Source organism: Hemibagrus wyckioides, linkage group LG28 (genome assembly GCF_019097595.1).
Source record: "Hemibagrus wyckioides isolate EC202008001 linkage group LG28, SWU_Hwy_1.0, whole genome shotgun sequence".
NCBI lineage: Eukaryota > Metazoa > Chordata > Actinopteri > Siluriformes > Bagridae > Hemibagrus > Hemibagrus wyckioides.
Genome location: NC_080737.1, coordinates 17,357,024 through 17,374,523, shown reverse-complemented (window position 1 = coordinate 17,374,523; position 17,500 = coordinate 17,357,024). Strand labels below are relative to the sequence as shown.

Here is a 17,500-nt window from a genome sequence, read left to right as displayed (position 1 = left end):
CTCACACACACACACACCCCTTCACTCCCCCACACACACACACACCCTCTCACACACCTCACCCACACCCCACACACGCCTCGCCCCTCTCCTGCCACACACACACACACACCTCTCTCTCTCTCTCTCTCTCTCTCTCTCCTCACACACACACACACACCTCTCACCTCCTCACACACACACACACCTCACCTCTCACACACACACACCCCCCTCTCTCTCTCTCACACACACACACCTCTCTCACCTCCTCAACACACACAATACCCTTCTCACACACACTCACCATTAACCTTACACACGCCTCGCCTCCCAATAATAACACACCTCTCCCTCTCTCTCTCTCCTCTCTCTCTCTCTCCTCATTAATAGACACACCCTCTCACCTCTCACACACACACTCTCACCCTCTCACACATACACACACCCTTTCACACACTACCCACACACTCCACACACGCTCGGCCTCTCTCACACACACACCTCTCTCTCTCTCTCTCCTCCTTTCTACACACACACACTCCCACCTCTCACACACACACACACTTTCTCACACACACTCACCCACACCCACACACGCCTCTCGCCCTTCTCACACACACACACCCCCTCTCTCTCTCTCTCTCTCTCTCTCTCTCACACACACACTCTCACCTCCCCACTCCCTCACACACACACACACTCCCCCTCTCACACACTCACCCACACCCACACACGCCTCGCTCCTCCTCACACACACACTCTCTCTCTCTCTCTCTCTCTCTCTCTCTCTCTCCTCTCACACATTAACACACACACTCCCCACTCTCTCTCTCTCTCTCCTCACACACACACACACCCCACCCCTCACACACCACACACCCCTTCTCACACACCCACCACAACCCACACACACGCCTCAGCCTCCTACACACACACACACACTCCCTCTCTCTCTCTCTCTCCTCACACACACACACACACACATCTCTCACTCTCTCTCTCTCTCTCTCTCATGGCCACACACACACTCTCACCTCTCACACACACACACACTTTCACACACCTCACCCACACCCCACATGCTCTCGCCCTCTCACACACACACACACACTCTCTCTCTCTCTCTCTCTCTCTCTCTCTCTCTCTCTCTCTCTCTCACACACACACACACACCTCACCTCTCTACACACACACACACCCTCTCACACACTCACCCACACCCACACACGCCCTCGCCCCTCCTACACACACACACCTCCTCACTCTCTCTCTCTCTCTCTCTCTCTCTCTCCTCTCTCACACACACACACCTCACTCTCTCTCTCTCTCTCACACACACACACCTCACCTCTCACACACACACACACACCCTCTCACACACTCCACCCACACCCACACACGCCCCTGCCCTCTCACACACACACACTCCCTCTCTCTCTCTCTCCTCACACACACACACCCTCACTCTCCCACACACACACACACTCTCTCCCTCACACACTCCACCCACACCCACACATGCCTCAGCCTCCCAGCACACACACACACTCTCTCTCTCTCTCTCTCTCACACTCACACACACACACACACCCTCACTCTCTCACACACATTAATACCTCACACACTCACCCACACCCACACATGCTCTCTGCCCCTCTCACACACACACACACCCCTCTCTCTCACACACACACACACTCTCACCTCTCACACACACACACACACCTTCTCACAGACTCACCCATCTCACACACTGCTCTCGCCCTCTCACACACACACACACCCCCCCTCTCTCTCTCTCTCTCTCACACACACACACACACACACACACTCTCACCTCTCACACACACACACACCCTCTCCTCACACTAATCTCCACCCACACTCCACACATGTTCTCGCCCCTCTCACACACACACACCCCTCTCTCTCTCTCTCCCTCTCTCTCTCTCTCACCTCACCCACACACGCCTCGCCTCCTGGCTACCACACACACACACCCCTCTCTCTCTCTCTCTCTCTCTCTCCTCTCACACACACAGCCACACCCTCTCACACACTCACCCACACACGCCTCACCTCTCATTAATACACACACACCTCACCTCTCTCTCTGTCTCTCTCTCTCTCTCTCTCTCACACACACACACACACACACACTTTCTCACACACTCTCTCTCTCTCTCTCTCTCACACACACACACTCTCACTCTCTCTCACACTCTCTCTCTCTCTCTCTCTCTCTCTCTCTCTCTCTCTCTCTCACACACACACACACAGAGGAGAGTGATTCACCACAGAAGAACAAATTTAATAATAATAAAATGCTGCACATTTCAGTGTGACTCATGTCTATAAGTAAATGATTGTACAGATCTGCCTCCTGAGGTATTAAGAGCACAGAACAAATGCCTGCTACTCATGCAGACTCATGTGACCTACCTCATCCCCCTTTCAAGCAGACTGAGGAACTAATCAAGTGAGGAAGAACAAAAGAGTGAGGAAGAACAAAACTGATTTGTTTTTGCACTCCTTCATCATACCCGAACCTCGTTCCTCACCCTTAGTGATCGAAAAACACACTCGGCTTTCTCGATCCTCTAATTTATAATCACACACACTGGGAATATGACTCTTCATTTGACATTTTCATTCAAAGCGTCCAGACAGCGAAGCGCCCGCTTCGCTTCACCCCACTATATACCGAATCGCTCTTTGAAAGCACTCCGAATCGTTTCCGGTCTGATGAGGCAGTGTGTATGTCTGTTAACTATCAATAAACAATCCAAGGTTGAATTGGAGAGTGGTTGTGTTGAGGAATCTGCGCTCTGAGCTCGCCGCTCTCATCACATTCCCTCTATTAACTGTGATAGAAGTGCATAATTCACATCCTCCTACTCAACATACACTCAGATCAACAGTGATATTAGAACCATCTGGAGTGTGGGACAACACACACACACACACACACTCACACACACACACACACTGTAATAAAGCCGTATACAGTGGAACCTTGGCATATAAATGCACGCCTTCACGAATTTTCGCCTTAAGAATTGAAATTTTGCAAGAAATTTGCGTCTTCATGCGAAGGATTTTCGGCAAACGAACAAACCGATCCGAACGTTGTGTGTACGCCCGGGAGCCGTACAGAACTTGTTAGCGTCAGTGGAAAGCCAAGCGAAGCGAGTTTAAGAATTTTAGAAATGTCAGTGAAAACTGTTTAGAAAGAGTCAACCCACGAGACCAACGTTGCCTTCGGCATGCCTTCAAAAGCTAGGTGATTTTTGGGCGTTTTTTTGTTGACAGATCGGTGGCGTGGGTGATCTGTTCTATTTTTAGCCCAAGCTTGGTGGCACGACTTCCTGTGAGGACCTTTGACATGGAATGCTTGGCTTGGGTCAGTTCTTTTGTAAGCAGCCATACAGTTTACATACGCTTCGTAACGGTCATATTTTTGGGCGGCTGGAACGGATTATCTGCATTTACATTATTTCTTATGGGGAAATTCGTCTTGCAATACAAATTTTGACCTTAAGAACTCGCCTCCAGAACCGATTAAATTCAAATGCTGAGGTTTCACTGTATTCTGCTTTCCCTGTATTGGATATATGGATGGGTGCATGTAAAAGATAGATAGATAGATAGATAGATAGATAGATAGATAGATAGATAGATAGATAGATAGATAGATAGATAGATAGATAGATAGATAGATAGATAGATAGATAGATAGATAGATAGATAGATAGATAGATAGATAGATAGATAGACAAACAGACAGATAGATAGACAGACAGACAGATAGAGGTGTGATGTGATAATCCTGAGGTTAGACACCTCACCTGGCTGTGGCATCATGGGAGTGTAGACTTTGGGCTCGATGTTGCCCATAGGTGGGGGCAGGAGGGGGTTGGTGAAGCTGCGTAGGGGGTGTGTGGGTCTTACACACGCCGTGGGAATGGAGCGACTCGGCATCTCCTCTGCCCCTGAAGCTTCGGGCTGAACGGTGGGGATCAGAGACGCCTGAGGCTGAGGGGTTTCTGTGGTTATGGCTGTGGAAACCACACACACACACACACACACGTGTCTATTGATCAGCAGAACAAAAAACATACTAGAAATGTGCTAGAAAAATGTTTTTTTTTAATCTAAAAACCTTTTTTCCAGTCACTTGTTTTTCTATAATTGTAAAATCAGTATTAAATACGAAGTACATAAATACAGCTGTACAATTTTACACACAGATTTTTTTTTTCACTGCCTCTAGTTGTCTTTCATTGTAAACGACACACAATGGCTAACAAAGAGGCTTAACAAACACAGCCGTGGGTGAAAGAGAGAGAGAGAGAGAGAGAGAGAGAGAGAGAGAGACAGCATTAACGAGAGGAAAATACATTCTCTAGGAAATATACTCCATTTAACAACAAGGACAAAACACGGCTGGAAGAAACGAAGGTTGAAATGTAGGAGATGGACACCGCATGACACGAGCTGTTCAACAGATCAAATGGAGGAAGAAAGAGCAAGAAGGGGAGAAAAAAATGGAAGAGGATGTTTACAGAGCACCTGCAGTGTAGCCTCGGTCCACGGTGAGCGTGGAAAAGGGCATGGGCCTGAGGGTGAATTTGGAGTGAGGGGCGTAGCCGCACGTAGGAGACGGCAGGATGCCCGGGTACTGACTGCTCTCCAGCGTGGGAACCGGAATGGCACTGACCACCGCTACGGTCAAAACAAAGAGAGAGGTTTAGCACAGAAACTAGCAAATGATAGCATATGGAAATATTAGCATGTGACAGAGGAATATTTGAATATTACATTCAGTACATGACACTGGATTTATAGCAAAGATTCAGATTAAAAAACGAATAAATGAAGCAAATTAAAACACGTTTATTAATATTTATAAATTTGTATATATGGTAATAGTAATATTTTGAGTCATGTCCTAAACATCAAGCACTTTAATAACTTTGTACTGAAACAATTTTCCGGAATAAACTGGACTTGGTTTGAACTCTACACAGCCTGATTTACTGAATGCACTTTAATGCTGAGCTTCGAAATCCGAGTCGAGTCGCAAATCATGCGTTTTTAAATGGACCAATTCAAGGTCTGAGTTGATTCATGTCTTATAATGTGTGAAGTTTGAGTTGATTCGTGAATCAAAACCGTGAGTTCGAGTCGATGTGCGAGCCATACGCTTTTAAGTCTGAGTTGATTCAAGAATCGAAGTCGTACGTTTGAGTCAAGTTGCAAATCGAGTCAGAGTCGATGTGCGAGTCATACGCTTTTAAGTCTGAGTTGATTCAAGAATCGAAGTCGTACGTTTGAGTCAAGTTGCAAATCGAGTCAGAGTCGATGTGCGAGTCATATGCTTTTAAGTCTGAGTTGATTCATGAATCGAAGTCGTACGTTGGAGTCAAGTTGCAAATCAAGTCAGAGTCGATGTGAGAGTCATACGCTTTTAAGTCTGATTTGATTAATGAATCAGTCATACGTTTGAGTCAAGTTGCAATTCGAGTCAGAGTCGATGTGTGAGTCATGTTTTTAAGTCTGAGTTGATTCATGAATTGAAGTCATATGTTTGAGTCAAGTTGCAAATCGAGTCAGAGTTGAGGTGCGAGTCATACGCTTTTAAATCAAAGCTGATTTATGAATCAAAATCTTAAGCTCGAATCACGCTGCAGATCGAGTCTGAGTCGAGGGGTTAATCACAAGCTCCGAACTGATCCGTGAATCAAAATCTTTTTGCTTGCAAATCGATTCTGAATCGAGGTGCGAGTCTGACGCTCTTAAATCAATTGATTTGTGAATCAAAATCTAAATTTGAATCAGATTGCAAATCGAGTCTAAGTCAAGGTGCGAATCATAAAGCTTTTAAGTCTGAGTTGATTCATGAATTGAAGTCATATGTTTGAGTCAAGTTACAAATGAGCTTCAAACTACGATCTAATATGCCTTTTTAAAGCTGTACTTCATCCTACACTCATATAGTGATCGACTTGAAAGGTGATATTGGATTGAGACACTGATCAGAGTCTACATTTAACCTTCTCTGCTTCCTCCTAATGCTAACAAATGCTTTCTGAACGTCTGTAATGAATAGAATGAAAGCAATGAGACGAGAAGCAAAATCCCAGCAAGCACCTAACTACAGAAACCCAGTGTGTGTTCTGGTCAGAGAGGTAAGTGCTACGCTCTTAGCATTTCCTTCGTCAGTGACCTTGAGCTGAAAGGCAGAAGTGTGTGAAATGCTAAGCGTGGTGAGATCGCTATCTCTTAAACTGCATGAGACCTGAGAGTCTTTTTAATTCTTTATATCTCCGAAGCGCACAACTCGGAGGAAGCAGTCTTTTATATTTGTGCGTGTGTGTGTGTGTCTTCACATGCTCATATTCACTGTACCTCCTCCTCTGACCTGTTCAGTGCAGATGCCAATTATTTTATGCCCTGATAACCCAGAGGCAGAGAAAAACTTCATTTCCCCCCTGATGCTATCGTAAATAAAACCGAATCATTCCCCAGGCTCAGAATCTGCCTTTGACTACCAATAGCTTCATAAGGCACCAATCCATCTGCTCTCATCTGCTACCTCTCTGATCATCTGAGACTTCATCTCATCATGTCTATGTGTGGACTGAAGACAAAGCAGCCTTCCGAAATCTGATTAAAACTAGATTCAGGTCAAAGATGCAGAGATTCTGATGGAAAACGTTGTCACCGCGTCTTCAAACGAACATTGAATGTTTACTCAGCAATCAGGAGAGAAAGCAGAGGTTTTTCTGCCATGAACTCACATCAGCTCAGAAGATCGAGTGTGAATGAGGAAAAAGATTGGATTGCAAACTTAGGAGAGGTTAGATTTTATACATAAACAACAACACCAAAATTAAAAGGCCATAAGTTAAGTTAAACCACTGAGGTGTTTAGTGTTACTGCTTCCACAGATGTTTCTTCCATATCTCTGACATAACATAACTAATAGTTAAAATTAAAAAAAAAAAAAAAAAAGTTTTCATTTCTATGTTAATTTTTTCTTATCTATATGTTTCTTTATTTATTTATTCACTATTTATTTATTCACTTTATTTGTTTATTTATTTGCTTATTTATTTGTTCACTATTTTTTATTTGCTTGTTTATCATTTATTTATTTGTTTGTTTGTTTGTTTATTATTTATTTATTTGTTCACCATTTGTTAATTTATTTAAATATGGAGATTTTCTGTATTAATTTCTTAATTTAGAGTAGGTAAACTTTAGCACTTGAATACAGATGGTTATAAGTAGCTGGGGGAAAAAATAAAATAAATAAAATAAAATTGTATAATAAATAAGCATATATTAAACAAATAAAAAAAACAAATAATTAATGAAACAAATAAACAAACAAACAAATAAATAAATAGATAAATAAATAATATATTTTAAATTAAATGTTTGGGATGGAAAAAGAAAACACTGGACTAGCAAAATAAATAAAATGATAATAATTTCCTCATTTAAAAAGCATTTAGCATTCAAATTTTGGTCTAATTTATTTTTCTTTTACTTCGTACTAACACACAGTTGAGATACAACTGATTTTTGTGTAGAAGTTGTTAGTGGAAGTTCAACCACTAAAACCCAAATCCTCTCCTAAAGCGAGGGACTGAAGTAGAGAAACCCGAACTGTAAACAAATCAAAGTGAATAAAGTCCAAGAACAGCACTATTGCTGCTAAACTCTCCTGAAAGTTGGGCAGTTAAGAAGCTTAACCAAATGAAACACTGGCCTGGCTTCGGTCCACGCTGTCACGCAGCACTCGGGTCTGCAGGGAGCAATTCATTACGCACTTATCAAGTCTTATTGCTCTTTCTGCTTCTCTTTCCATTCCACAGAGCAGGGCAGTGTGTTAAAATGCATCTGCTGTCTGATTTTGATCGATCTGCTGTTGGATTACTGTGTGTGTGTGTGTGTGTGTGTGTTTTCCCCGCTGTGGCAGAGGAGGTCCACTGTCCTGTCGAGGTTGGCACTGACTGATGAGGTTCATCGATAAAAGTGTTATTATGGTGAGAAAGTCAGCCAGAGAGTTGCCGTGCCATGGTGGCGTGAGAGATGATTTATATTTACTGTCTAAGACGAGCCTGAGGGCCACGAGGGTGTGTCCACTTCTGTACATTAATAATCCAATGAATAATCTGTGCATTTAAAGTAGCCATTGATTTAATACGATGCAATTAATAACACGAAGGTCTTTCTTTATAATACAGTCTGATACAGTGACACAAAGGCCATGCCTCCTTCACTGGAACTGAGGGACACAATGGCCACACCTCCTTCATTGAGACTAATAGACAGAAGAGGGCCACGCCTCTTTCACATGAACCAATATACACAAAGGCCATGCCTCACTTTGCCTAAGACTTAAAGACTGAAATGACATACTTTCTTTCAATTTGACTATCAGACACAGAGGCCACACCTCCTTTTGCTTGGACTAAAAGATTCAGAGGCCACACCTCCTTTCGATTTGACTAATAGATTCAGAGGCCACACCTCCTTTTCAGAGGCCACACCTCCTTTCATTAAGAGAAAAATAGATTCACAGGCCACACCTGCTTTCACTTGGACTAATAGATTCAGAGGCCACACCTCCTTTTCAGAGGCCACACCTCCTTTTGATTTGACTAATAGATTCAGAGGGCATACCTCCTTTTCAGAGGCCACACCTTTCATTAGGACAAATAAATTCACATGCCACACCTCCTTTTCAGAGGCCACACCTTTCATTAGGACAAATAAATTCACATGCCACACCTCCTTTTCAGAGGACACACCTCCTTTTGCTTGGACTAATAGATTCAGAGGCCACACCTCCTTTTCAGACGCCACACCTCCTTATGCATTGACTGATAGATTCAGAGGCCACACCTCCTTTTCAGAGGCCACACCTGCTTTCACTTGGACTAATAGATTCAGAGGCCACACCTCCTTTTCAGAGGCCACACCTCCTTTGGCTTGGACTAATAGATTCAGAGGCCACACCTCCTTTCGCTTGGACTAATAGATTCAGAGGCCACACCTCCTGTTGCTTGGACTAATAGATTCAGAGGCCACACCTCCTTTTAAGAGGCCACACCTCCTTTCACTTGTACTAATAGATTTAGAGGCCACACATCCTTTTCAGAGGCCACATCTCCTTACGCGTTGACTAATAGATTCAGAGGCCACACCTCCTTTTCAGAGGCCACACCTCCTTTCATTGAGACAAATAGATTCACATGCCACACCTCCTTTTCAGAGGCCACACCTGCTTTCACTTGGACTAATAGATTCAGAGACCACTCCTGCTTTCACTTGGACTAATAGATTCAGAGACCACACCTCCTTTTCAGAGGCCATACCTCCTTTCGCTTGGACTAATAGATTCAGAGGCCACACCTCCTTTCGCTTGGACTAATAGATTCAGAGGCCACACCTCCTTTTCAGAGGCCACACCTCCTTTCACTTTCCTTTCACCATAGATTAATAGAAAAGCCACAAAAGCCACACCCCCATTTGCCTTAGATCTCACCTGGACTAACAGACTGAGGCCACGCCTCCTTACTTTGGGTCAAACAGGAGTTCCCTTTCAGGTTCACTTAAACTTTCAGACTTTAGCTCTGTGTAAAAGGCGTTATTCACTCACGTGTATTGCTGGGCTGTGAGTCCATCGGGATCATCATCTTCGAGCGAGTCGCTCTGCGTGCGGCCAGCGAGCGGTCGAGCGTGGATATCCCGCTGGAGGCTTCATCTGCATCACCACCTGAAGAGGAGAGATTATCAGTTCTTTCTGAGGTTCACTCTGCAGGCCACGCCCTCCACAGCCTGCATTCTAAAACCTTCCGGTTCTGTCTGGGTGGAAATTAACAGCAGTTCAGAAGGAAATTAAATCTAAAAAACACAAGCTGTAATGAGCTATTTGTGTCGACAAGTTTTACATTACGAACTGACGTCTGTGCCGCCTACACGAGCCGAAATAAAACGCTCACCTGGGTCTGTGAGTTTCTGAGCAGTTCACCGCCTACATTTTCATAAAGACGCTGTAATAATCAGCACTTTAATGCCGCTACCAGAATTCATCAGTTGCAGGTCAATTAGCTTGATCTTTGGCTCATGGATTAAATTTACAAATGTAAATAAACACAAACTGGAGCAGAAATAAAGACATCCAACACGTCACTAACGGCTTACCTTAGCACTGCTGCAAATACTAAACCTGTGTGTGTTTCATACAGGAACTGACCATTGATGTGGTCATTTTATTCTCATCTCTAAACTGTTTACTGTGTTTATTTATTTATGTTTGTTTCAGTGGTGCTGTTATAAGCGAAACCCCTGAGTTGTACCTGAGTGGCTGCTCTTGCTGCCCATCTGGCTTTCTGATTGGCTGTGGCTGACGGGGGCAATCTCCTGGCAGCTCTGGATGGGCGATTCTCGGCCGGACGGGGCGGAGCTAGACGGTTTCTCGATGTTCTTCAGCTCCATCTCCTCGTGGTGGATCCACAGATCAGGAGGTCGCAGGTCTTTCTGACTTCCTTTCCTTTTCCCTGCGCTGTGCGTGGCCCGTTTTCTACACACAGACACACACACACACAAGGTTGTAGCAATTAAACTAACTTAACAGCTTCTCTGTTGAAAGCCACGTTCCCTGGTTTAGACGTTAGCATATCTGCTAGACACATGCTTGTCAGCGAGGGCTACGGTTTTGTAACAGCGCAGTTCAGCTCCTCTCGTTAGCGCTGCGGCTACAATAAATGAGTCAGCCCTCAGCTGCGCCGGTCCTGTCAGCAGCCGTCAGATCGGTCCGCGGCGAAGATAATAATCCCCGATGACGAACACGAGGGAGGAAGCTGTCACGTCGGAAAAATGGGATTTTTCAATATCATGTTAGCACCAAGCTAATGGTAGCGTACCTCCAGACACAGATCTGACACTAGGTTCTAGCCGAAGATGAAACCGTTTAACAGACTTTATTTTTCTTTGCGTTTGGACGCTGCAGCTTTACAAAAAAAGTCCTCAGATGTGAGTGCTAGCATTACAGCATGTCTCACCGCTTAATTTGACTTTTTTAGTCCGATTTTTTAGCTTCGGCTCTAACTTCAAAGTTTATGATTGTGGGAAATGTTGAGCTAGTTACTTGGCAGTAAGCTAGCCAGCTAGCAAAGATGTAGTAATGCTTTTTTGGGGGGGAAACCACATAAAAACAATTTTATATTTTATATATATATTAACTGTAGTCATTACGTAAGAATTACGTAGCCAAGATGAACTAAATTCAGTACTAATTTTCAGAAGTCTTGACTCAGGCACTAAAAAAGCTTTAGCCGCTACGCTGGTCTACTGTATAAACATTTCAAATAGGCAAACTAGCATAACAGCTGGATTAGCGAGCCTACTGTTTCACTGGGTTCACGTGAGGTCATTGGCCCAAAAAACATCCCCTTGAAACTCCGATCACGGATTAGCAGCAGGCTACTGCTGGGGGAACTTAGCTTAACCGACAGGACTCACTTGCGTTGCTGTGCGGAGGAACGTCGAGTGCAGATGAGAGCCACGATGACCACCACCACGACCGTGACGGCGCCCACGGACACCACGATGATCACCAGCAGGTTGCTGTTCTTCTGAGGAGTCACGCTGCCGTGTGGAGGCCGCATCTGACCGATGGGAGGCTCTGAAACACACGTGACATGGATATAAAGCACTGCAGCGATGGCGTGACCGTCAAGGAACGTGACGAGGAACTGGGTGATAGAACAATGAGTAGAAAAGCTGTTAGTGCTTCATTACCATGTATAAAGATTGATTTTGGAACCCCCCCCCCCCATTCTCATTTCATCTCTCTCTCTCCATCTCTCTCTCTGTTCCCCCATCTCTCTCTCATTCTCATTTCTTATTCTCTCTTCATCTTTCTCTCTCTCCCTCTATCTCCGTTTCTCTTTCTGTCTCCCTCTCTGTCTCTCTCTCTCTCACTTGTTCTCACTCTCTCATCTCTCTCTCTCTCTGCCCCCCCCTCTGTTCCGCTCTCTCTCTTTTCCTCACTCACTCACTCACTCACTCACTCAATCCTTATTCTCTTTTCATCTCACTCTGTTCCTCTCTCTCTCATTGTCATGCCCTATTCTCTGTTCATCTCTCTCTCTTTCTCTCTCTCTCTTTTCCTCACTCACTCACATTCCTTCTCTCTTCATCTCTCTCTCTCTCTCTTTTTATCTCTCTCTCATTGTCATGCCCTATTCTCTCTTCTCTCTCTCTCTCTCTCTCTCCCTCCCTCGTTCATTCTCACTCTCATAACACCTGTTCCTGCTTACAGAGTCGGAACTAATAAGCTCCCTCTTTCCTCGTCTGCTTGCTGCTTATTGTCGTATGGCACCTGCAGTTGGCACGGCGACGCAAGAACACAGCCTGGAGGACAATAGCGACATGCTGTGCCAAATCGAAGGGCATCGCCATGGCAGCCGAGCGGCTTCGTCTCTTTTTTCCTCACAGTCACAGTGAGACGTTAAACTCTCTCTCTCCATCACTCTACTCCAGATCTGAGGAGGAGTGAAAGGTGAGCGATGGACACGCCTTCACTTCCTGTTCTGACTGAAGGTACGGTCAGGGTGATGAGTGTTTGGTCACTAACACACAGCAAACATGACGGATCAGATTATTTAGGGTCAGATTCTTTTTGGTTCTGTGTGATTGTATCAGCTCCTGATTCTGTTTACTGGTTCTGGGTCAGATTCTTGTTTTTTGTTCTTCTTTTTCTTTGGTTTAGCATGTGAATGGTTCTGGTTTTGCATCTTGGTTTAGTTATAACTGGGTCAAATTTTGCACCTGTGTCTGGTTCTGGAGCTGGTTCTGATTTTCCACCTGGGTGTTTTGGGTGAGATTCAGCTCTTGGGTTCTTCTGGGTCATGCTTGGCTTTTGAATCTCAGTCTGGTTATTCTGGCTTGGTTTCCTGCTTCTGGGTTCTGTTCTTATGAGCTTGGCTCTGTTTTCTCTCTCAGACCCGAATCATCATCTGTCTTCGGCTCGGCTCGCCTCTGTCGTGTTCTTCCTTCTTTACGACTGGATGTGCTTCTGTGTTCTGCGGGTTCTGACTCCTAAAGGTCTGAGACGTTGCTATAGGCCTGTCTCCGGCACTTCACATGGCTCTACATCTTCACTTAAACCAGTAAGACAAGCTGCATTTCAGTCAAAAACCCATCTTCTCATGGGAGATTGAATCTCTCCATCATGTTGGTATGGAAGACAAACACTTTCCCTGTGCACTAGATAAAGGGCAGTGCTGCAGTTTCTCTTTATATTCTAGTAAGTAGAAGGAAGGTTCTGAGTTCAAATCTGAGGATGGACAAAAACCCTTGACCTCTTAACCCTCCACTGCCTCATCTGCCTCATCTGCATCATGTACCTTATCTGCTTCATCTGCCTTATCTGCTTCATCTACCTTATCTGCCTCATCTGCCTTATCTGCTTCATCTACCTTATCTGCTTCATCTGTCTTATCTGCTTCATGTGCCTTAGCAAATAAAAGGAAGGTTGTGAGTTCAAATTTCAGGATGGACAAAAACCCTTAACCTTTTAACCCTGAGCTGCCTTATCTATTTCATCTGCTTTATCCGCCTCATCTGCCTTATCCGCTTCATCTGCATCATCTGCCTTAACAAGTAAAAGGAAGGTTGTGAGTTCAAATCCCAGGATGGACAAAAACCCTTGACCTTTTAACCCTCATCTGCCTCATTCAATCTCATTTCCTTCCTCATCCAGCCGACTGGTTTAGACTCGAGGACGCCTCTCTATATGGTGATCACCTCGAGTAAATATTTGATTATTACACAAATATAATCCTAATTTAAATTTCAAAACTGATATATCATTTCCCTGAACCAAATCTATCCTTATCTATCATTTTCCCTACACTTTATTAACACATCTGTCACCACCATGTGGTTATCATTTGAAAACTGATGGAAACAAAGTAAGGTGTGTGTGTGTGTGTGTGTGTGATATCCCGCCTCGCACTCGCCTCTGAAACCCTTCAGCTAAATGAGACATTTCAATAAAAATCAGCTTCACTTAACTTCAATCATGTCCAATCATCTGCAAACTAGACTCTATGAATTCTAATGCGGAGTAACGTAAATGTGATACGCCGCCGCCACCGGACGAATCGCTTGCCCCGAGAATACACTTAATGTTTCAGTATATACAGTGGGGCCGGGAAAATGTATACACACTTCATCAGCTCTATCTACATCCTTTTTTTTAAAAAGTCGAACTGAAATGTGGCAGCAATGTGTAGAATTACGTTTCCTCTAAACACGTCAAAGGAAATGGCGGAGGCACGCTTGACCTCTGTCTCTCTCTCACTCTGTCTCTCTCTCTCTCTCTCTCTCTCTCTCTCTCTCTCTCTATATATATACACTATATTGCCAAAAGTATTCGCTCACCCATCCAAATAATCAGAATCAGGTGTTCCAATCACTTCCATGGCCACAGGTGTATAAAATCAAGCACCTAGGCATGCAGACTGTTTTTACAAACATTTGTGAAAGAATGGGTCGCTCTCAGGAGCTCAGTGAATTCCAGCGTGGAACTGTGATAGGATGCCACCTGTGCAACAAATCCAGTCGTGAAATTTCCTCGCTCCTAAATATTCCACAGTCAACTGTCAGCTGTATTATAAGAACGTGGAAGTGTTTGGGAACGACAGCAACTCAGCCACGAAGTGGTAGGCCACGTAAACTGACGGAGCGGGGTCAGCGGATGCTGAGGCACATAGTGCGAAGAGGTCGCCAACTTTCTGCAGAGTCAGTCACTACAGACCTCCAAACTTCATGTGGCCTTCAGATTAGCTCAAGAACAGTGCGCAGAGAGCTTCATGGAATGGGTTTCCATGGCCGAGCAGCTGCATCCAAGCCATACATCACCAAGTGCAATGCAAAGCGTCGGATGCAGTGGTGTAAAGCACGCCGCCACTGGACTCTAGAGCAGTGGAGACGCATTCTCTGGAGTGACGAATCGCGCTTCTCCATCTGGCAATCTGATGGACGAGTCTGGGTTTGGCGGTTGCCAGGAGAACGGTACTTGTCTGACTGCATTGTGCCAAGTGTAAAGGTTGGTGGAGGGGGGATTATGGTGTGGGGTTGTTTTTCAGGAGCTGGGCTTGGCCTCTTAGTTCCAGTGAAAGGAACTCTGAATGCTTCAGCATACCAAGACATTTTGGACAATTCCATGCTCCCAACTTTGTGGGAACAGTTTGGAGCTGGCCCCTTCCTCTTCCAACATGACTGTGCACCAGTGGACAAAGCAAGGTCCATAAAGACATGGATGACAGAGTCTGGTGTGGATGAACTTGACTGGCCTGCACAGAGTCCTGACCTCAACCTGATAGAACACCTTTGGGATGAATTAGAGCGGAGACTGAGAGCCAGGCCTTCTCGTCCAACATCAGTGTGTGACCTCACAAATGCGCTTCTGGAAGAATGGTCAAAAATTCCCATAAACACACTCCTAAACCTTGTGGACATCCTTCCCAGAAGAGTTGAAGCTGTTATAGCTGCAAAGGGTGGACCGACGTCATATTGAACCCTATGGATTAGGAATGGGATGTCACTTAAGTTCATATGTGAGTCAAGGCAGGTGAGCAAATACTTTTGGCAATATAGTGTATATATATAGCTGGCACACTGGTGAACTGGTAAAAAGGGTTACTTGTGAATCTTAGGCCAATAATATAGAGATTTTGAACATGAATCACAAGGTAAATATCAGCAATAAGAAAATGTTAATGCATGTAAATAAATAATAAAGAAACTGAAATATTACAAATGATTAGTTTATAGTAGATAATGATATTTCCTTCTTAAAATTTTCTTTGTTTAGGAATTAAAGAACAATTTTCACCTTCTGTGTTTTTTTTTATTAAACCAGTATGAAATAGGAGAGTCGTTAATAGTCTGTGTGTGTGTGTGTGTGTGTGTGTGTGTAATTAGGGTAGGAGAGGGAAGTAAACACACACTAGGCTCAATTCCTACACACACACACACTCAGCTTCAACACTGATCAAGAAAACACAAAAACACACACACACACTTAGAGCACATGTGTGTCAGAGGTTCCACAAACACACCTGCAACAGCTGAACACATGCACACAGAAGAGCCAACACACACACACACACACACACACACACTCGTGTGCATCTGCAGCCTGTGATTATCCTGCTCAGTCTTAATTAAGAGATTTCCCCACAGAGAGTCCCACCATCCCACACACACAAGCAAAAACAACTGTGTGTGTGTGTGTGTGTGTGTGGACACAGGGGACATAGAACAGCTGTCCTGCAGTGAAATCTTTCCTCCACAGCAACAGAAGCGCATTCCCAATAAAGAGCAATTACAATTATGTGATTTCTTTTCTTTATATTTTTTTCAGAAACACTTTGCAGCAACTTTTTTTTTAGCTCCGCCCACAATCTTCCGAGTAGGGGATAATTTTTGTACACACTTCTCTGGCTACAGGCTTCAGAATCTCTCCACACTCAGGTATACACACACACACACACACACACACACACACACACACTTCTCATCACTGTTCTGTGACCCAGTGAGCTTTTTTTTTTAAATAAATAATAAATAAATAAATAAAAAGTGGAGAAAAATTCCTGTCAAACTTCTGAAGTTCGAAGCACCACACGGAGTCCACATCAGCCGCCTCGGAAAAAACCTCAGACGCTTTAGAAAGTCGTCCCATCACACAGCACAAACATTTTTTTCCCTCTCAAGATGTAATACTTTCTCTAAGTGCATTGTGGGAAACGGAGGTGGGTCAGGGGGGTTAAGTGCTTACCGTTCAGGCTGCTCCTGTCAATCAGGTTATTGTCCGAAGGCCAGTAGCTGCTGTCTCCATGACGACCTGCCGGCACAAGGACCAGATGTGAGTGAAGGCTCCCGTGGACACTCAATTAATACCTGTTTTTTAGCACTCAGGTGTTATAGTGTTGTTTTTTGATAAAAAAAAAAACAAAAAAACATGTTTGTATGTCTCAGACAGAGCTGTGTACTGGAACCTTTTATAGCGTGTTCGTGTGCTAGCATCACCGCGGCTGGACACGCACTTCCTCATAGCTCATGGTATCCGTGCTCATTTAAATACAAAGAAATAAAACAACCAAACAAATGTTTATGTTTCTTGTGCTGTTATCATTTTCCTTCAAATCATACTGAACAAACGCCGTTCCTAATTTTCTGCTACTTTCAGTGTTCCAGTCTGAATGAGGGAAAAATGGATAAATTGAAAGCAAAAAAAAAAAACAACAACCTTTGATTCGATTGGATTTTGTTTGTAATTTCATATTAATTACATAAGGAAACGTATCAAACCTGTGGAACGAGTCACGTGAATCAAATAGGAAAATGAATCATTTCAATGAATCGAATCATTTGTCTGACGATTCGTTCTTTGAATCTTTGATTTATCTTTAATCTGATTCCT

General features: G+C 44.1%; 1 protein-coding gene across 4 annotated transcripts in view; it reads right to left on the bottom strand.

Annotated features, from left to right (window-relative positions):
• Positions 1-17,500, bottom strand: part of dcc (DCC netrin 1 receptor) — a 258,746-nt gene that overhangs the window by 14,566 nt on the left and 226,680 nt on the right. For all 4 annotated transcript variants that reach the window (XM_058383550.1, XM_058383551.1, XM_058383552.1 and 1 more), the window contains exons 22-27: positions 16,856-16,921; positions 11,524-11,686; positions 10,359-10,582; positions 9,659-9,775; positions 4,555-4,707; positions 3,831-4,040 (exon numbers count right to left, since the gene is read on the bottom strand). In XM_058383550.1, coding sequence (XP_058239533.1) covers positions 3,831-4,040; positions 4,555-4,707; positions 9,659-9,775; positions 10,359-10,582; positions 11,524-11,686; positions 16,856-16,921 — 933 coding nt within the window. The remainder of the gene's footprint in view (positions 1-3,830; positions 4,041-4,554; positions 4,708-9,658; positions 9,776-10,358; positions 10,583-11,523; positions 11,687-16,855; positions 16,922-17,500) is intronic.